This window comes from Rousettus aegyptiacus, unplaced genomic scaffold (genome assembly GCF_014176215.1).
Source record: "Rousettus aegyptiacus isolate mRouAeg1 unplaced genomic scaffold, mRouAeg1.p scaffold_m13_p_2, whole genome shotgun sequence".
Taxonomy (NCBI): domain Eukaryota; kingdom Metazoa; phylum Chordata; class Mammalia; order Chiroptera; family Pteropodidae; genus Rousettus; species Rousettus aegyptiacus.
Genome location: NW_023416295.1, coordinates 34,967,017 through 34,988,860, shown reverse-complemented (window position 1 = coordinate 34,988,860; position 21,844 = coordinate 34,967,017). Strand labels below are relative to the sequence as shown.

General features: G+C 33.5%; 1 protein-coding gene across 3 annotated transcripts in view; it reads left to right on the top strand.

Moving 5' to 3' along the window:
- Nucleotides 1-21,844, top strand: part of PMS1 (PMS1 homolog 1, mismatch repair system component) — a 62,200-nt gene that overhangs the window by 26,810 nt on the left and 13,546 nt on the right. For 2 of the 3 annotated variants that reach the window (XM_016147107.2, XM_016147190.2), the window contains 4 exons: nt 8,802-8,918; nt 14,794-14,916; nt 15,437-15,580; nt 15,757-16,640. In XM_016147107.2, coding sequence (XP_016002593.2) covers nt 8,802-8,918; nt 14,794-14,916; nt 15,437-15,580; nt 15,757-16,640 — 1,268 coding nt within the window. The remainder of the gene's footprint in view (nt 1-8,801; nt 8,919-14,793; nt 14,917-15,436; nt 15,581-15,756; nt 16,641-21,844) is intronic. The other variant, XM_036236090.1, reaches the window with a different exon arrangement.

Genomic DNA, 21,844 nt, shown 5'->3' with positions numbered 1-21,844 from the left:
GGCTCTCCCTGAGAACTTTGTATCCCCTGCAGCCCTTTAAGATGGTGACAAATTTTTCTCACCAACTTCTTACATCATTGTGCCTCACTGTAACTTCCATACCATTCCTTCTCCTCTTCATCTAAAAATATCACTTAGCTTTGAATCTGGCTCTTTAGACTCCTAGAGTACTATCACTCTGGTGAATTCAGTATTTCTATAGATAGTCTTTCTAGATTCTCATATCTTTTACACCTCTCCAGTGATTTTATTCTCCACCTTGCCTCAGCCATTAATTCCTGTGGCTAAACTATAGACCTTGTCATTGCCCCAAACTGCACCTCCTTCATAATTTCAAGTTAAGTATTCCACACTCTGCCACCACCTCCTCCTGTCTCTCCAGTTTACTCCCTGCAACAATCCTTATTAGACTCCGTTGGACCTGTGATCTTTGCTTGACCCTTCTGCTTTTTTGTCCCTGATGTTCTCAGTTCTCTGCTTCCCCCGCTTAAATTACACAGCCCATAATTATCATTCTTTCCTTGGGCACTCCCTTAATTTCTTTCTCCTCCCTGAACTGTACTTGTTTAACTAACAAAATCCTGGTTAAATTCATTTCTGTCTTCTTAGTGCCTAAACCAATATAGCTAAATGTAGCTGGAAAAACATACCCCTCCTGATTGGTACGACTAAATTCATGATCCCTAATCTTAGTGCTTCCTGGTATTTGTGTTTCTCTAGTCCATTTTATCTCCTGGTCTTCTACATCAGTGCTTTAAACAAACTTTAATATGCATTCTGATCACCTTAGATCTTGTTAAAAATGCAGATTCTTGTAGGTCAGGGAGGGCCTGAGATTTTAAATTTTCGACAAGTTTCCAGATGATGCAGTTGTTTGCTGGTCCATGAACCTTTTTGGGTGACTCAGAAAGTCACAGAAAAGGGAGCACTGACTTTGGCCATTTCTCATGTCAATGTTATTAATTCAGTACACGAGGAACAACCTATAAAAGTGATCTTACCTAGGACCCCCCGCACCAGGTGGGTACACTATAGAGGGATTCTGTTACAGTAGAATTTGGCAATGTTAATCAATGGATCAGGATCGTTCTAGGTAGAGAAATTGTATGAACTTAAAAGATGAAGGCAGGAGAGTGCAGAGTACACTTAGGGTCAGTGAATAAGTCGATTTAGGTGAGTAGGGATTTTATATAAAGGAATAGAGGAAGATAAATTCTGAAAGAGAATTTGAGGGTAGGTTATAAAGGCTTATAATGCTAGGCTTAATCTTTTTTTTTTCTTTTTCGATTTGATAGCGGTGTAATTAATTAGTTTGGTAGTGGTATGCAGGGAAGAATTATAGGAGGCTGTAAGCAGTGACACTAGTTAGGTTGTATGTTTCTAGGAATTGAGCCTTTGCTTTTAGGTTGTTGGCATATAATTGTTCATATAGTCTCATGAGTCTTTTTAGACCTTCTATGGCATTAGTTGTAGCATCTCTTCTTTCATTTCTAATTTTATTTGTCTTCTTTTTTGTAGTCTAGCTCAGGGTTTGTCAGTTGTTTCTTTTCAAAAAGCCTACTCTTTATTTTGTTGACTCTTTTCCATTTATTTTCTATTTTATTTATGTTCTGCACTAATCTTTATTTCCCTCCTTGAGGTATATAGTTAGGTTGTTTGACATCTTTTTTAATGTAGGTGTTTATTGCTATGAACTTTGCTGTTTTGCTTTATCTCGTAAGTTTTGGTATGTTGTATTTTCATTTTTATTTATCTTGAAATATTTTCTAATTTTCTGTTTTCTTCTTTGACCCAATGGTGTTCAAGAGTGTGTTATTTAATTTTCTAGTTTTTGTTTTGCTCTTGATTTCTAGTTCCATTCCATTGTGGTCAGAAAAAAAAATACTTGATATGCTTGTCTTAAACTTGTTAAGACTTGTTTTGTGACCTAATATGATCTATCCTGGGGAAGGATCCATGTGAGCTTGAGAAGAATGTGTATTTTGGTACTGTAGAGGGGAGATCGCTATATGTATGTTAGGTCTATTTGATCTATAGTGTTGTTCCAGTCCTCTGATTCCTTATTGATCATCTGTGTGGATTTTCTATCCATTATTGGTCTCGATCTGGAAAGAGAACAGCTTGAGAACCATGTGGTGAATGGAGTTGCATTGCAGAAGAGATGGATGGGGTAGCTTCATTTAGAATGTGTTAGGGAGAGGTAAGAGCAAGTATGGAAAACAGTCTCATGGAAAACAAAATGTAATAGATGAGGTATCCTATTCGGCAATAGCAGCTTAATTTAAAAATAACCTTTTCTGTAAAGTTAAATATGGGAGGAAGTAACAATTGTCTCAGGGTTCCAAGAAGAGCTTTCTGTAAACAATCTTGAGAAGTATGTGTTATCTGGAGGAAGTTATTAAGCTCTGGTTAGGTTCAAAAAGGATTTTCAGAGGAGGTGGCCGTAGAACTGGTTCTTGAGAAAGACTAAGTGGGCAAAGATATTCAAAGCCTATGCAAGGTCAAGAAGTCATCAGAGGTTGGAGGAGGCTGAAAGTAATGTAGGAAAATAGGAGATGAGGCTGGAAAGTTTGCTTGGGTCTACATTCTAAAGACCTCTTGTGACTTTCAGGTGGTTAAAGGGAACAAATTACGGAGTTTCAGTAGGAGACTAACAGAATAAGATAATTCTCATTTAGTAATGTAATTGAAGCTGGTTCAATAGTCCAGGTAGTTGCACAGAGCATGGAGAGGGTCTAAACAAGAAAAACATTTCTGATGTAGGTAAGACAAGGTTTTATTAGCAATTGGAAATAATCTTTCTTGTTTTAAAGATCACAAAGAATGAATATCTGTAATCTCCCTTTGAAAGTTATGCAAAGATTAACTGTCTTTAAATTTTATTTACTTTTTGAGTAAATCATACCTTTATATGGTTCAAAAACTGAAAATTATGAAAAGGTAGAGAAAAAATTACTCTGTCTCTCATCTTCCTAGTGCTTAAAAGCAATCCCTCCCCCCAAAGGTAAAGTTGCTAATTTCTTTGTAACTTTCAGGGGGGAAATAATTATGCACACACTATTTCAAAAAAGGAATAAAATAAACATTTAAGCAGAGTAAAAGTAAGAGATATTAAATTCGAAATTGTGCTGAATTTATTTTACCAAGATAGAATTCTTTTTTAAAGTCTAAGACTACTTAGCCTGAATCAAGTCATGTTAATACTTATTATTTAATAGACTGTTATGTTCTTTAACAGTAGTATTGATATTGTACTGGAATAATTCATAATTTTATACTAAATTCAAAACATTTAACACTGTCTTAGCAATAAGCGTCTATAGCTAATATTGTCATATTGCCAGGGAAGAAGAAAATTGCCTTTTCCTATATTGTTTGTGCCCCTGCTTTTTTTTGATCCGGGGTCAGTACAAATACATATCTGGGAGAAGAAAGCAGTTGATACAGATCAGTTATATCAACCTAGAAGACCTTGGAAATAGTTAAAACTTCTAACTTTTAAGAAATTTAAATGTGAACTTCTTAGTACATCTGTGCATGTAATTTGCATGAAAACTTAGGTTGTACTCTAGGCCAATGTATACTTTTTATTTCATATTAATGAAAGAGTCTCTTTTGCTCAGATAGTCTTGCTAGCATTACATTTTTTACTTGTTCATCATGTCTTTGCAACCTCCTTTTTTCCATTATCACAAATTGCCTTCACAATTGAGGTTTACTAATTAAATCCTGAGTATTCTCATCTAATTTCATTTCCTTCAAATAACATGTCGTTGAAGTAGGAACAGCAGCAAGATATATTTAGCTAACTTCAATCAATTTCATGGTGTGCATGTAATAATATATTTTTGATTGAGGTGTTTTTTGCTATGTCATCATACTGACTAGAGTCAGATTCTTACTTGGCACATTTAGATGCGCCGACTTTGTGTGACCTAGATAGAAAACATATGGGGGTATGTGTGTGTATTTTTAGCACATGTTAAGCTTTTGGCCTAAGGGCAAAATATGTGAAAAACTTCAGGAAGTGAAAAGAAAATCTCTCTTAGAAATTAATATAGGATCGATTAAATGATGGGGAAAGCAAACTAAAAACTATATGCTATAGAAAATGTTGTATTTAAAAATTCAATTTCTTTTAGATTCTTAATTTTTAATTACCACATTTTATTGCTTAGTTCTTTAATAATGGATCCTGTTTTGAAAATGAATCTCAATTGCCTAATAGTGAAGATTTACTTTTTTGGAAGACCACTTCATCATTCATTGCTAACCCAACTATAACTAGTTTAGAAAATACTTCCAAATTAGCCCCTTTAGATCTGATGACGTAATTGCTTGGTGTGAAATAGTGCTGCAGAACTATTAGCAGTATTTACTTAAAAACATTTTTTTTCACATTTAATTGTTCTCATATTTTACAGCTTTTTTAGAACCTGTTTCCTCAAGTGATCTTTTTATAATTCTGTGTACTAGCTATTTAGCAGGTCAGGCAGTGAAATAGCATCTTTGCATTATTTAACAAAGATTTATATCTTAGGCATTACCTCACGCATCGTTCTAATACAAACTGAACAATATATTTACATTAGAAGTATCACAGGCTTTATAACTGTATTCAGTGGAGGAATTTTGAAACCTAAGTTTTCTTGAAATATTTTCTTTACAACTTTATTCCAAGTATATTTTATATATGTGTATGTCAGTATCAGAGAGCTAGTATAGCTTTAAAGAGATGTATTTTTTGTGAATTTAAGTTTTTATTGCTCAACTTTTTTGTTAAAAGTAACGTGAGATGGAAAGTATGAAGCAAGAGACATTTCATTCCAGTACAGTTGCAGATTATTCAGAACTTTACCTATTTTCTATTATTTTGAATATTATCCCTTAAATCATCAGCTCTTGGCTGGCTCAAAGTAACATCCATAATAACAGAAGCCAAAAATCATTATCTTTTTACACACTCACAAACACACACACACAGGAAATGCAAAGATGAGACAGTCTGGCAGTTCCTTGAAAAATAAAGTTACCATATTACCTAGCAGTTCTACTGTTTGGTATATACCCAAGAAAAATGAACATGTATGTCCAAACAAAAACCTTTACACAAATGCTCATAACAGCATCATACATTAAAGCCAAAAAGTGGGAACAACACAAATGTTCATTATCTGGGGAGAGGATAATTCGAATGTATATCCATACAATGGAATCTTATGTAGCCGTTAAAAAAGGAATGAAGTACTGGTACAACATGAGTAAACCTTGACACATTATGCTAAGTGAAAGAAGTCACTCACGAAAGACTGTGTGCTGAATAATTCCGTTTATATGAAATACCCAAAATAGGCAAATTTATATAGACAGAAAGTAATTTAATGATTACCTACAGTGTAGGGGGGCAGAAGTGGGGAGTGACTGCTAATGGATACAGAATTTCTTTTTTGGAGTGATAAAATTGTTCCAAAATTAGATCGTAGGGATAGCTGTACAACTTGGTAAATATACTAAAAACCATTGAATTGTACACTTAAAGTAGGTGAATTGTAATGGTGTATAAATTATACCTCAATAAAATTATATTTTTTAAAAAAGAAAAGGTCGCTTTAGATTTCCTAATGTGAAGTAGTAGACAAGACATAATATCTAACCTGTAGTGGTATGGCAACCAGCAGTCTCAGTCTTTAAAGACAAAAAGTTAAATTTTCAACTCCACCAGACTGACTTTTCTCTAGAAAAATGTATTCCTTTGTTCATTCTTCCAACAAATTAGTGTTTATTGGGCCCTCTGGGTACCTGATAGTATTCTTGGTACCAAGGACTCAATCATGTTCCTGATTCTTCTTTTCTTTTTCTTCAGATGCAGTCAGTCATTATGTCACATCAAATCTATATCATATCCTTTAGTCTTTCCATGTTCTCTTTCCCTCTTACCAATGTGTTTGGTTCTGTTACCCAGTCCAGTGATACTCAGCCACAGTGTTAATATTAGTAAAATACCAAAGTTTGCAAATATTTTACCTTAAAAAAATTAGAGGAATAATCTTGTAAATATCACTTATATTGACTTGCTTTCCGTTGTATTTTTTGTGAGTGAAAGAGAAAGCAGTAGCATTACAGCTGGTGTGCCAGGAATTATACATAATCTTCAGTGCCTTTGAGAATATATTGAGAAAGTGAACATCATCCATCTGAGTTGGAGTAATATAATCACTCCATTTTTAAAAAACCTATATTGCTCTTGTTTCAGTTCTCACTAAATCATCCTTGCCAGAGATCTCTTTTTTTAACGGAAATATATTTGACTTGAAATATTATGTAAATTTAAGATGTCCATGTTAATTTGATTTACATGTTGTAATATGATTACCACTATAGCAATAATTAGTACTGATCACATTGTGTAATTATCATTTCTTTATAGTGGTCAGAAAAATTATGTTCTAGTCTGTTAGCAACTTTGATGATTATAATACAGTATTGTCTATATTCACTATACTCTGCATTAGCTCTCTAGCACTATAGTTACTGCTCGTTGCAAGGTCGTGCCACTAAAGGACATCTGCCTTATTTCTTTATCGCCTACTCCCTATTAACTATTTTACTTTTATTCTACCAGTTTGTTTAGATTCCACACATGAGTGGTATCATACATTATTTCTTTCTCTAACTTACCTCACCAGAATAATGTCCTCAGGGTCCAAAGATCTTTCTAACATCCATATCTCATCGTGGCATTCTCCCAGTGAGATTTCTCCAGTGGCTCTACATTGCATGAGAAATTGTAAACTTCTTTACGTGATATGCTAGATCACTCACGATCTTGCCCCTTTTTATTTGTACAGCTTCATCTCCAGCAAGGCATATGCTCTGTGCTTCCATGCTTTTGCCCATGATTTGTGAGTGGCAAACTCCTTCTTTCAAGTCTTTCCACACATACGACTGCTCTGTGAAGAAGACTTAGGTTTCTTCAATAAGTTCCAACTGTGTTTTGTAATAGCAGTTTTCATAATACATTATAATTATTTTAATATCTTATTTTCCTTTTGTATTTTTATAAATATAAGAACTCAGTTCTCCTTAAGAACTGGAATTTTGTCCTTTTATTTTTCTGTTTCCCGCTTTCAGCATAGAATCTGGTATAAAGTAGGTGTTTAATAAATATTTGATGAATAAGTTCAAAATGAGTTTCTCCAGAAATTTAATTTAGCCAAAATATTTATATATTACAATCTGTGATAAAATTAAGGATTAAAAATACTTATGTGACTACATCCCATGTTTCCTAGAACACAAATAGTCTATTGTATTGTTCTTTAAATGTAAATGTAATTACCAAAACATAACTTTTTGTTTGGAAATGTATACATTGAACCTATATCTTAATTTTAATTATTTACAATTTATTTTTAAACTTTGATTTCATGTACTTAATGTCCTTCTTCTATTTTAGATAACTTTCTAAGCAATAGTGAAAAGTTATTTAAATCAATGTCTTTTCACTTACAACACATAACCTTTCTACATTACAAAAACAAACAGGAACTTACTCAACCTCCAGCCATTGAATCTACAAACCTGCTTGTTTGTATACCTGTTCTTTCACTGCTTCCTTTTCAAGTGTGTCATTGTAAGACCTTCCCTAGATCCACACCTGCCTCTAGTTATTGCTCTATATGCTTTGACTTTACAGTTTGACTTTCTGAGTTGTGTAGGTTCACTTTTTATGTTCTCTCTGTAGTCACTCTTCAGTCACTGAAATTTGACTTTGGTTACTCTACCACCCTAGAACTGCTCTCACCTTCCTGATGGCTAAATCCTGTGGCCACATCTCTTTTCCTCTTGGTTTCTTGATATTGGTCACATATGGCTACTACTTAAAAATTCCCTTGATCTATTGTGCCACACTGTCTTGCAGCCTTCCTCCTTCTGTGGCCATTCCTTTATGATCTTTTTTTCCCTCTGCCTGCTCCTTGAATGCCGATGTTTTCTTTCAGGCCCTTTACACATTTTTTTCAGGATTTAGGAGGCGCTAAGTAAATTTTTGTTGAATGAACAAATGTGTCTGTATTGATGGTTTCTCAAGAGATTTGACTTATTAACTGAAGAAATTGCAATATATCATACCTGATCATGCACTTCACAGCCAAACTTTGGTCCATGACTCTCTTAAACTATTACATATTTGCAGTGAAAAAAATGCAAGCTCATTATTCAGCTTTTAAGTTTGTGAGGTTCAGGTAGCTTTTTGTAAGTTCTCTGTATATAAAAGGTAATTATAAAGGTAATTTTAAAGAGCATGCATTATCCCCAAATTTTATACCAGTTCGACTATTTACAGAAATTGTATAGCGTAGCTGTTTGTCCTTAAAATAATAATTTACCTCGAGTAACAATTTAATTTAAATATACTCTGAAGTATGTACTCTGAAGTTTAAAAGAAAGGAGAGAATTAATATTTAATGAAATTGTTTTATTTCAGGCAGTGACCTTTGTGTTTGCCTACAATATGTATTTGCATCTTCCAACAACTCTGGGAGATAACTATTCTTAGTCATCTTACAGACAGGAGAAAACAGGTCAAGGGAAGTGAAATAGATTGTACACTGCAACACACATACAGCCACTAAAATTCAGAACCAGAGCTCTCTCAGACTTTGCATCTCTTTTCATGAATCTCTTCTAAACAATATGAAAATATAAACTAGGGATGAATGCTAAATATAGAAATAAACGGTGTAAGTACTTGAGTGGATATAAATTATGTTAAAAGTTGTCTGTGCCATTGTTTCCCCTAGGCAGTTATTTGGCAGAAAACTAGAGTATCAGATCATAAGATGGCTCTCATGTCTGTTCTGGGGACTGCTGTTATGGGCAATATGGAATCATTTCAGTACCACTCTGAAGAATCTCAGGTACGCAACAAAAATGTTCTTGAAAAATTCTAACTTACCAGTGAAACTGTTAAGTTATTTCCCTTTTGGGGAGTTTGGGGTGGCAAGAGCTTTTTTCTTTTTAATATTTATATCAGATATGTATGTACGGTAAAAAAGAAGATACATACAGAGCTTATATTAAACCTGTCTCCCCAGGTTTATCTATTCTACTTGTTGTTTTTAATTTTAGATATTGTACTTATATTAACTTTGTTGATGATTTTTAATTTAGGATCTCATCTGTTTACTTTCTACTATGAAGGAAAAGGAATTGAGCTCTCTTACCTTTGTTTTCCCTTTCTCGTTCTACACATATACTCCAGCTTCTGTTTCTTAATCTGTCAGCTTCAGACAGTCCTTCTTGAGTCACTATAATATTAGCTGTAGTTATTAACACTCCCACTGTTACTAGCCCTTTCTCTTCTCAATCATGTCAGTTCTACTTTTATGTTATCAAGCTTAATAACCTATTTTTTTAGTTAAGCATTTTTTAAGTCTTCCATTTTTTGTTTGAAGATTGATTCTAAAAATTAAAAATTTATATGAAGTTTACATTACTACAACTATGAATAACCTTCCTCGCAAATCCAAATATTGTGGTAGGGTTACATTTCCTCTCTAAGTATCCAATGTTATGTCTCTGTGTCCTACAGATGAGGATACCTCTATTGTCCCAATTAAATGAATATTTTCTCCCATCAGTTGCTTAAAATTTGTCATGTTTGTCATGCTTTATATATGGACTATCTTACATAACTTTTTGCTTTTACTGGATTTTCCAAAAGATTTTCTTTTTTAAGTGAAGAAATTTTCTTCATCATGACAGCAATAAAATCCAGCTCTTTTAGTTATTCTAATTATAATTGGTAATTATTTCATTCCATTCTTTTTGAACTCATCATTCCTAGAACCTACTTATTTCTTATTTGGATTGATTGCCTTATGCATCCTGGGATTTCTTTTCATAGGAGTACTGGCTATTTACACTAAGTCTTGTATCGCATATCTTCCTTTCTTGATATTCATTCTTATTTTTTTGATAGCCATCTTTAAGTGACTTCCACAGAAAGGGAACATGAGACTTTATTTTGCACTTTCTCATGTTGGTAGTCTGGTAGACATAGAATTCTAGATTGAAAAGTAATTTTTCTTCAAAACTTGAAGACATTGAGTATCTTCGATCATCTATTGTTGCTGATGGGAAGATTAATGCATTCCCGTTTCTTCTAGGCGTATGTTTTTTTCTTTCTGAAAGTTCTTAGCATCTTTCCTTCATCATTGTTAAATTTTACAAAGATGTGCTTAGATGTTCTTTTTTCTTTTATTATTCATTTGTTTATTACTCTGAGCACCTTTTGAATTTGAAGACTCATTTCTTTTTCAGCTCTGGGTTATATACCTCCATCTGTCATCACTTTGATATTTTTTTTGTTTTTTATTGAAGCTCTCTACTGTTGATAAGAACCTCCTCTTCTTTTTCTCTTGCTTTTCTCAAGTGTTTCATCTTTTTGTTTTTCCTGTACGTTTCGGAGATCTTTGATTTGTTAATCTGTTCTACTGATTTTTATTTGAAAGTTTTACGTTTAATTTCCAAGAGAATTTCAAAATTGTATTGCTTTTTCATAACTTATTGTTGTATGAATACAAAACCTTGAATCTCTCTGAAGATACTAAATTTTTGTTTCTGTTTTTTAATTTGTTCCTTAAATTATCTCTTTATCTTAGGAGGTCAGTTTTGTTTTGCTTATCAGGTTCTTTTTTTCCAGGTCTCATTCTCTTGCTATCTTCCACTGCCACCCCTCCCCCACCCCATCCCCCCAAATCGGAATTGTAATCGGAAACTCTGTGTTTGTGGCTGGGCTTTTTGACTGTCAGGCACCACTTGAGTGTTAAGTAATCAAAATCCTGGTCCTAGAGTTGAGGAGAATCAAGTGCCATTGTGAGGTGAGGACTTACTCTGCAACCACACTCACCATCCAAGGGTAATTCATTTTATCTCTCTCCCTCCCCTCCATACCCTTCCTTTCTCTCTCTCTCTCTCTCTTCCCCCCCCCCACCTTCCTCCCTCCTTCCCTCTCTCTTTTTCTAGCACAAAATTAAATTGTAATTACTTCATGACAGATCGTCCTTATTCATTTTCTTAATGGAAGAGCCCTTTTGATTATTGTTCATGTTTGTCTGCTGACTTTAAGCCTGAAGGCTCTCTGTTCTACTGAACAGTTGTTTTCTCTGTTCTTCCCTTTTTTCTTAATTTGTTGAAATCTCTTTTCACCATTCCATGCTTTCTGGCCTTTTAAGGAGACTTGTCCTATGTTAGAGTTCCTTTGACCCAATCTTATATCTGGCCAAAGGCAATCTTAAGTTGTTTGCCAACTGCTAGTGTTTGCCCCTCTCACTCCATACCTTTAAGTTATAAAACTTAGCTACCAAGGCCTCTTCACTGGACTGGGATGGCAGATAAATAGGTCATTGGGAACCTTGGGTGTGGAGAATCTTTATATATCTCTTCTCATGTTTAGGGTCCTTTTCCTCCTCCCCTCCCCCAATAGGGACACCATGTGGGAAGAATCTTCTAATTATGGATGGCGTGGCATTTGTTAGGAGTTTCCCAGTGTGGCTTTGTTGGCTTGATGGAACTTCTTCAGTTTTGTTTTTTGTTTTTGTTCTTCAACATCTTTCTCCCTTTGATATTTTTATCTTTGCAGTATTCCATGCTAAGTCTGGGTGAATTCCTCAGTATATTCTGATTTTTATTCCCCAAACTATATATTCTATGTATTTTATTTCTAGGATTCAGAGTTTATTCATTTTCTTTTAAACTTGATTTATAGCTATTAGTTTTGATTTCTTGCTGGGTTGTTTAAAAATGGATGTTATTTTTCTTTACTCTTTTAGGTATAGTACACATACTAATTTTAAGGTCCTTTTTAAATTACTTTATTATTTCTGCTTTCCTGAGAGAATATTCTCATTCTCTGATATTTTATATGCTTTGTAATTTTAATTTTCAAAATCACCTTGAATCTAGATTTATGGTTTTTGTTTTGATTTTCCTCTCCCTTTCCATAATTTGGCATTCACTACCCCATTTCCAGCTGTGGTTCCAAATCAGGTGTTATATTAGTTTATGCCTTTCATCCTTCCAAGATTTTAGAGACCCCTTTTTCTAGCAAACGTGGCTTAGCCTTATTCTTGATTGTGGAGTTCTCTGTGTGCTTTCTTGTGACCCTTGTAAGCAGCTCCAAATAGTGGTCACAGTATTTTTTTAACTGATGTAGCTAGTGTCTGATCCCAGAGCACACAGGGCTTTTGACTTCAGCCATCACACCCTGTTATGTTTTGCACACGTTAACATCTTTATGTTTATCTTTTTAGAAAATGGTTAGGTCTTTCAAAATTGTGTTAAAACTAATTTTATCTATCACTGCTATCTATTTGCTGTTGGGATGGGGAAGAAGGGAATTTCTACATGACTTATTCTACTATCTTTACCAAAAGTACTTAAGTTATTACTTTAGAAACATAACTCCATGGTGTCCTAGAGGTTTATTGAAAGGCTCATGTTAAGATACCAGTCAGAGTTACTTCAGCAGAATCGGGGTAGAGGAGAGGAGATATTTGACAGATCGGGTAGGTAGCAGGACTGTTTATCATAGTAAAGTAATATAGGAGGAACCAATTGAACAACAAGGTAGAAGTGGAATGAAATATTAAGTTTTGAAGGTAGTGAGATTGAGAGGATTTTTGTGACAGCTAGTTAAAGATAGTAAGTATTTAAAGGTGAAAGAAATAGGGGCTGTACATCTATATCTTAGCATTACTGGTGTATGTGTATAGATGTGGATGAAGTTACTCAGAGTAGAGAATAAGGAAAAAGAGGCCTGATGTTGAAATTCAGGGGGACTATAAGGATTTATAGGAGGTAAGCAAAGGAAGAGAAACCAGTAAACCAGATTAAAGAGGACCTGTTTGATGAGAAGCAGAAAAAAACAAAACAGAAGACTGAAAGAGTGTCATTGTTGCCAACAGAAAGAGTTGCCATTGCTCTCAGGGTCTGCAGAGTCTCAAATAAGAAAAGGGAACTGAGTGTCCATTGGAGTTAGTCATTGAGGAAGAAGCCAGATTATAGGGGAGCTGAAGATAAAGGGAAGGAGAGAGGGGCCCATAGTCGAAAAAGCAAAAAGAGGAGAAATATTTGTTTATATTGTCTTTGATTTTTGTTTTGCTTTTTAGGTTGGGAAGTACTTGGGTATAGAATCTTGTAAAGTCTATCTAATTTTTTATTTTGTACTGACTTGGTCTCTTATAGACATTCTGTTTCCTTGAATTAGCCTGATTTTCACTTTTTATAGTATTTTATAAGACTTTGCCATTTGATTTTACTTAATTATATAACTTAAAAATAGATTTTTTTTAGTTCCTAAGGTTATCCTAAGCCATTTTTAAAACTGCAGTAGTTTTGAAGTAATACTAATTATTCTGTGGCCAAACAAGATGGTGTGAAAGGAAAACGCTAGCAATATTATCAATTTCTTCTTAATTTTATTCTCCATAATTACCTATTTGGGACAGATTTTTTGTTTTTTTAACAAGCCCAGTCAGTCTTTCAGAGACTAACCAAGCTCTCCCTGATGCTCAGCAGGTGCTTTAAGAAGGCTCTCATGTTTCTTGGTGAATTATATAACCATTTATAAATGCCGTGAAGTTTTACAGTTAATTAAGTAGTATCATTTTGTAATGGATTATCCATCTTTATTAATTTACTTTTAAAATTGGCACAACTTGGCACTGTGACAATAATGCACTTAGCGTTCTAAAATTGGTAACACATCTCCTTAAACGCTTATTTCCAAGGGCAGGGATAGCCACAGACATAGGTGTCAGCCTACAGGCTGTGTTATTAAGGAGCCTCATGTTTTCTGCTTAAGTAAAAATAGCAGCCCCACTGATTCTCACTTTTAAACCTAAGCTAAAATTTTACTATTAGTGGTTTTTTTTTAACAGGGTAATAATACATCTGGTTCTATTTGTTTCAGATAAGAAATTATAGGCCTGTATTTAAATAATTTGACCAAGATCAAATAATAGTAGTGGAGCTGGGATTTATGTCAGTCTGGCTCTAACCTGTATTCTTAACAATTCTCTATATTACCTTTAAAGATAAAAGTATTAGCGTTTTCCTTGCCCTCTGTCCCCTCAATTTCTGTCTTTTCACACATTTGTAAAATGGAAAAAGAATGCATTTAAATAATTGATTTGCTTGTAGGAAAGTTCTCTAAGCAAAAACAAAGTTAAAGTACAACACTACAATCAGTGTCAGTGATTTTTAACTCGGAAACGAAAACCAAGTCAATTGGCTTTATAGCATACTCAGAATCAGGATAGGAGCAACTACTTCTTTAAGAAAAAGGTGGCCTAAAAGAAAAGGACAAACAGCCAGAGGAAAGTCACAATATGAGGAGAGAAAAATTTAAAAGATAGAAGATAAAGTTGAACAGAGAGCAGTGTTCATGCCATATGTTCTCTGTCAGTAAGATATATGCCCATTCATGAAGCTTTTATGAATGCCAATTTTTTCTTAAAATACAGTTTCAAAAAAGAGGCACAATTGCTTCATTATTTAACATGCTTCAGTGTTTTATTGAACATGCTTCAGTATTTTATTTAATGTTAATACTCAGGATATAGTTATCAGGAAGTATATAGCTCTTTAGATCTTAAGGTGAAAATTGTGTGTGTATTGGGGGGGGGGGGAGATTATTACCTTTTAATGTATCATATGTAGCCAAACCCATAAACCACATTCATTGTTGACATTGCATATTGATTCTGTAATTATTTATTACACTTGTAGATTCATCTAAGTGGATTTCTTCCAAAGCACGATGCGGACCACTCTTTCACAAGTCTTTCAACCCCAGAAAAGAGTTTCATCTTTATAAACAGTCGACCAATACACCAAAAAGACATATTAAAGGTGATATATTTAAGAAAAAAGTATCACTTTGTTTGGAAATAAAAACTAGTTCTGTCGTTTGTCACCTTGTTACAAGGATTACTTTTAAGAATTTGCTCTAAAATAAGGAAAAGGAGAAAAAGATCTACAAGAATATTTTTTAAGCATTGTTCTAGGTACGTTACGTATGATGTCTCATTGACTTCTCATGACAATTCTGAGATATATTCTTATCTTTATAGTAAAGAAACTGAAATGTTAGTGACTTTCTTGACCACACAGCTAGGTAGTAATAGAGTTTGGATTTGTACTCTGGACTTTCAAGAAAGTTTCATTGGCTATTTGTACTTCCTAATGAATGTTTGTGCTTCATTCATACAGCTTGAAGGCTTTTAAATGAGTACTACTATTTAGATAATTGCTTTTTCTAATACATCCACCTGGTTTCTCAGTTGTGTATACTCCTTTTGGTGAGATTTAAGGATGGCAATACTATATTTATGTGGTGTTTTTATCTTTTATTCATTACTTATATTTCTAGTTAATCAGACATTATTATAATCTGAAGTGCCTAAAGGAATCTACTCGTTTGTATCCCATTTTCTTTCTGAAAATTGATGTTCCCACAGCCGATGTGGATGTAAATTTAACACCGGATAAAAGTCAAGTATTATTACAAAATAAGGTAACCTTTTTCAGATCATTTTTTTTAATTAAGTTATGCTATTTACAAACTTATACAATCCTAACCATTTTTGTGTGATAAAGGATATTTGCTTGTTTGTGCATATTTTTAAACATTTTAAATCTTGTCTGTTATTTTCATAACTTCCCCTAACATTTGTTAATTTTTGCTTTTAGGACTCTGTTTTAATTGCTCTTGAAAATCTACTGACGACTTGTTATGGATCACTACCTAGTACGGATTCTTATGAAAATAATAAAACAGATGTTTCCTCAGCTGACATGGTTGTTAGTGAAACAGCAGAAACAGATGTAGTTTTTAATAAGTTGGAATTATCTGGAAATAATTATCCAAATGTTGATACTTCAAAAATTTCTTTCCAAAATGATGTGCAAAATGAGGAATCTGGAAAAAACACTAGTATTTTAAATCATCATATACATGTTGGTGACCATTACGATAATCATTTTAGTAGTGAAAACTCTAACATTGATAAGAATGCTAGAAATACGTTTCAAGAAACCTCAACGGATAATTTATGTGAAGGCACACAGAAGAAATACAATGAAACTTCTTTTGTTGATTGTGTTAACCATGCCCAACTGGAAAATGTCAATAAAGAGCATAGAGATGAGAATGGGAAAAATGAGAAAGAAACAATTTCTGAAAAGTCTTTGGAAATTTCTGCAGATGACTGGAGCAAGGGAAATACACTTAAAAATTCAATAGGAGAAAATATTGAACCTGTGAAAATTTTAGTGCCCCAGGAAAGTTTAACATGTAAAGTAAATGATGATAATAATCTAAGCCCTGAACAAAAGAATCTCAGCGAACGTTCCAGTAACAAAAAATCAAGTGTGGTAGATAACATATCTGGACAGCTTACAGCTTATGATTTAATTAGCAATCACGTTATCAGGAAACCTATGTCAGCAAGTGCCCTTTTTGTTCAGGATCATCGTGTTCAGTTTCTCACAGAAAATTCCAAGACCAGTTTAGAGGATGCAACAGTACAAATTGAGGAAATGTGGAAGACATTGAGTGAAGAGGAAAAACTGAAGTAAGTTTCCTGAGCTTGCATGTGACCTGAATGTTCAGATATTTCCATTCTATATGACTCACTGGGTTAAAAAAATATATATATATATTTTTTTTAAACTTATTTTTGAAAAAGCAGGATGGAAAATGCCTTCTGGCTTGGCTAGAGTACCTTTTTTGACATTCCTTTTTTTGTTTGAGGTTTTTAGTTTAGTTTTGGTATAAGACTTAACTGTTAAAAAACTAACATTGCAGATTTATTTTAGTGGTGTTCATACTGTCCCTATTCAGTATAACCCAAGGCTTCCTTCTAAAATCTTTATTGGCAACTTTAAAATTGTGGTGGGTTTTTTGGTAGGTAAATGGATGGTGTGATCTATCTTTGATTAAAATAACTACACAGCCCTTGCCATCTTTAGATCAGATGATCCGAATAAATATTCCCAGATGATATGATGGTGTTTCTAATTGACTTAAGGCACTTATTTGTAAACACAAAATATCATATTTTGTGGAATTATACTGTCACATATTATTATCTAAGTCATCTCAATACTATGTGAAACATCTGGAGGAAATATTTAAAAGTAACCTATCATCCTCAGGAGTTTGTATTTGGTGAGAAAATACATGGATGCTCGATCGATATTTTATCATTAGCTTATGCAGACATATAAAGATACTATCAATTTTAAATAATAAAGACTGTTATTAATACCAATAGGCAAAATCTTCATAAATTAATTTTCCAGCTTTTTTTTTTTTTTTTTGGTGGGTATGGTTGTGTTTTGTTGGTTTTTCAAACACACAAAAGTAGACAACAGGACAGTGAACCCATCACCGTGTTTGCCGACTCTCATCTCATGGTCAGTCCTGCTTTACTCATACCTCCACTTGCTTCATTTCCCTTTCACCATTATTCTGAAGCAAATCCTAGGAATAATGCCTATTCCATAAATATTTTAGCATGAATCTGTAAAAGATAAAGATTCTTATTTTAAATATAGCTATAATACAGTTGCCATAACCTTTTAAAACAAGAATTTCTTAATCTCAGATAGTCAATGTTCAAATTTCTAATTATTTTATAAATGCTAGATATTTTAAAGTTTACTTGAATTAGGATGCAAATAAGAGTAGGGACAATGTGACAACTTAAGATAGCTATTCCTTTGCAGCCTCACAATAGCAGGTATTGCCCTGGGTGCCTTTTGGGGAATGTCAGCATTGTTTCTCCTTTAGGCCCTGGGGTGTCAGGGTACAAGGAGTATGGTTAATAGGCTCCATCTAAAAATTTGTTTATCATCAGGCAGTATTCTGGAATCCAAAATTTTCTCTATCTTATTGCCATATGGCAGACAAAGAGACAGACTTTGTGTTGGTTAAGAGCATGAAGCTATACCTGGGTTTGAACCTCTGTTCCTTTCTTTGCTAGCTAGCTTCTTGAAAAAAACTTTTATCTCCTGGATTGTTATGAGGTTTGAATAAGATACTGTGTGTGTTATACAAGATAAACAACTGGCAAATTGTAAATGATAGCTCATGATCTGTGAAAAAGAAGTTTCTTTGTTGTGATTGACATTATTTTTCACTTGCTTAGTCAAAATTAAATTTACTCCAAAGGCCAGAAATAGAATACTGTCAAGAAAATACAAGTATTTTGAGATCAGAGAGCTTACTCTATTTCACAGAATACTGTATTAGAATCTTCCAGAGCCAGGAGTATGAAAGATGAGAGACCATGAACAACTTTGTCTAAAATCATGATTAGTGGGATAATAAGACAAAAATATCACACTCAGTAATAACACTAACCAACACTCCTCATCTAGTCTTCATCTTGTAATTCTTTCTATGATCCTACCTTCTACAAGGAGTGCTAAGGGATATGAGAGTAGACTCTTCTTCCACAGGTAACCAGTCTTTTCATCTAGCCTTCCTTTTCTTACCCTTTTTCCTGTTATTTCTGTTTCTTTCACTTCCTTCTTTCATCCTTTTTTTCTTTCTTTCCTTCTTTCCCTTGCCTTCTCCTTCTTTTCTCCCTTCTTCCCTTTCATTAGAGAACATATATTGAGGATATTCTGTGTACGAGGCCCTACGTATGCTAGCCTCGTTGCTTCAGATAGTCATAAATGAAACATTTTTTACTTTTAAATGGTACAGTCTAGTGAGGAAGACATAATTAAACAATAGCAATCATAGAATATGATGAATTTTAAAAGAATTATGAAAACACTTAGCAGTTGAGCTTACTCTCATCTATGGGACAGGAAATGCTTCCCTGAATAGGAATTAATTAGAAATGTGTAGGGAATTTCCTAGGTAAAAGGAACATCATATAAGAAGTCCCAGAAACTAGAAGGAACATGGTGTTATTAAGGAACTAAAAGATGCCCTTTATGATAGGAATTGAATATTGAGAAGTGTGGTAAAGAAAGATGGGGAAAGGCAGGCCAGATCATGGAAGGTTCTATAAGCCATAACAAAGAGTTTGAAAAAGAGCTAGGATCAAGGCTTTTGCTGAGAATGTGAGACAGACTTTGGAGTGGGCACTTTCATTTTTCAGTTCTCCTTTTTCCCCATTGTTTTCTTGTCGTTTCTTCTAAAGGATTAGAAACTAGATTTAGTCTACATGCCCTGCCACGGAGGTCTCAGTCAATTAAAGTTAACTTGAACTTTCATTTGCAGTAGGTCTAAACATATCTTCACTTCAAATAACTAAGAATAATATTGTAATTGGGAATGAAAATGGTAGATAAATTTTATAATTACATCTAATCTTTATAGTCACAGAAACATTTGAATTGATTACTGGTCAAATCATAGTATTTTCCATTCAAGATACTAAATCCCTTAATGACATTAAGTCAAAGGTAGCAGCTGTTTTTACTTAACATTTATTTGAAATATTCCTTTGGACATAACTTTCTATATTTCCCAAGGAACTAATGAATTGACTTCTTGAGTAAATCAAAGATTAGTAGCATATGTGAAAATTTGAACATTATAATTAATTACAAATGGTGACCTTCATCTTGAACCCATTTTATACCATACAGGAAAAATCTTGAATTTGTGTAGGAGCTAAAAATACTTAATTGTAGTACCTATTGAAAGTAAACTAATGATATATTTTAGATAGCTAATCCAAAAGTCTAGATTCTAAGTAGAAATGAGAGAAAATAACATAAAAATTGATGAATATGTCATGGTGAAGTACCAAAAAAGATATTTTTCATCTAGTTTACAGTGAAACAAGGTCTTTTTACATACTCATCCAGCTAACATTTCTTTATTTAACAAACATGTACTAAGTACAAATTATATAACATGCTGTAGTCTTTTGTCTCCTAGTTTCATCTTTAACATTTAATACAGTTCTCTTAAAAATGTTTTATGTATTTTACCTACAATAGAATTCAGCTAGTTTCTTAGGAGTAACATTCTCTAGTCTAAACTTTGAAACTATTTAAAAAATCATTGGTTAAATAATTATTAACCTTGCTTAAATAGTTATCTTGTGCTCCTTACACTGTAACATGTGTTTCTTGATCAAAAATAATAACAAACATCACCATTTACTATGTGCCAAGCACTATTCTAAGTACTTGTCACATTTTAACACTTTTCATTCCTTACATCAAAATTAAATAGCTGTGAAATAGCTGTAGATTGAAATGAGCATACAGATGAGCATACTGAGGCACAGAAAAATTAAATGATTTGCATAGGCTTACAGAGCTAAGTGGCAGAACCAAGCCAGGCAGTGTGTTTCCAGGGTCTGTGCACCTAACCACTAAACTTTACTGAACATGTGACAGTAGTTTTCTATTTTGGGTATGCATTTAGAATCACCCATATAAATCTTTAAAAACAGTACTACTGCCTGACCTCAACCTAGGCCTGGAGAATCAGAAACTACGGGTGGGTCCAAGGCATCTCAGCTTTTTAGAAAAGGGTTGCTATAACAACTCTGCTAGAACCCAGTATAATTTTAACACATCCATTAATTATACCTTTGAAATTGAATTAAAATAGATGGTTTTGATTCATTCAATTTATCTGAATTTATTTTTTTATTGATGACTCTAAAATGGGAAATAGCAACTGAAAAAAGAAACATTTAGCTATGAAACCATTATAAATGTAGTTATATGATTTTTATTTGCTTGTTATTGTGACTTTAATTTTACTAGTATCTAATTAGGAAAGGAGTATTAATGTATGTAAATTTTCTTTTGTAGTACTCGGATTTATTTATTCCAAGTTGACGTGATAGCAAAAGTATAAAGGACTCTAGATTTGGAACTCTTTTACTTTTTTCTTTATAATTTTTTTTTTTTTTAGTGCCTATGTCTTCAATGCTTTCTTGAATTGTTTTTAAAATTGGGTAAAATTTAGCTGCTGTGAAATGCATAGATCTTAAATATACATAGTTCAGTGGATTTTCATATGTATATCCCCATGTAACCACTGGCCCAAACAAAATATAGAACATTTCTGTCACCTCAGAAATTTCCTTTATGCCACTTTCCAGCCAATCTCCATATGCAAGCCACTGCTTTAATTTCCATCCCATTAACTTGCCTTTGCCAGTATTTGAACTTCATATAAAATCATGATATGTACTCTTTTAAAGGTAGCTTCTCCCCCTCGATATTTTTGTGATTTTCATTGTATTTGATGAATGTATCTGTATGGTTCATTCTTTTTAATTATTAGTTATATTCACTGGTATAAATATATAGCCATTTGCTGCCTAATGACAGGGATATGTTCTGAAAAATGCATTGTTAAGTGATTTCGTTATGTGAACATCATAATGTATAGTTACACAAACCTAGGTGGTATAACCTGCTACACACTCGGGCTATATGGTATAGCCAGCCTATTGCTCCTAGGCTACAAAGCTGTGCAGCATTTCACTGTACTGATTACTGTAGGCAATTGTAACAATGATATTTATATATCTAGACATATATAAACTTAGGAAAAGTACAGTAAAATACCGTATAAAAGATATAAAACATTATACCTGTATAGAGCACTTTCCATAATGAATAGAGCTCTGGGTGGGTCAGTGAATAAACGTGAAGGCCTAGGACATTACACTACTGCACTTTATATATGCTACACTCAGGCTACACTAAATTTATAAAACATGCAATTAAGTCAGGCATAAGAGAAAATGATGCAGTCAAGTGATGAAGTAAACAAGATATATGG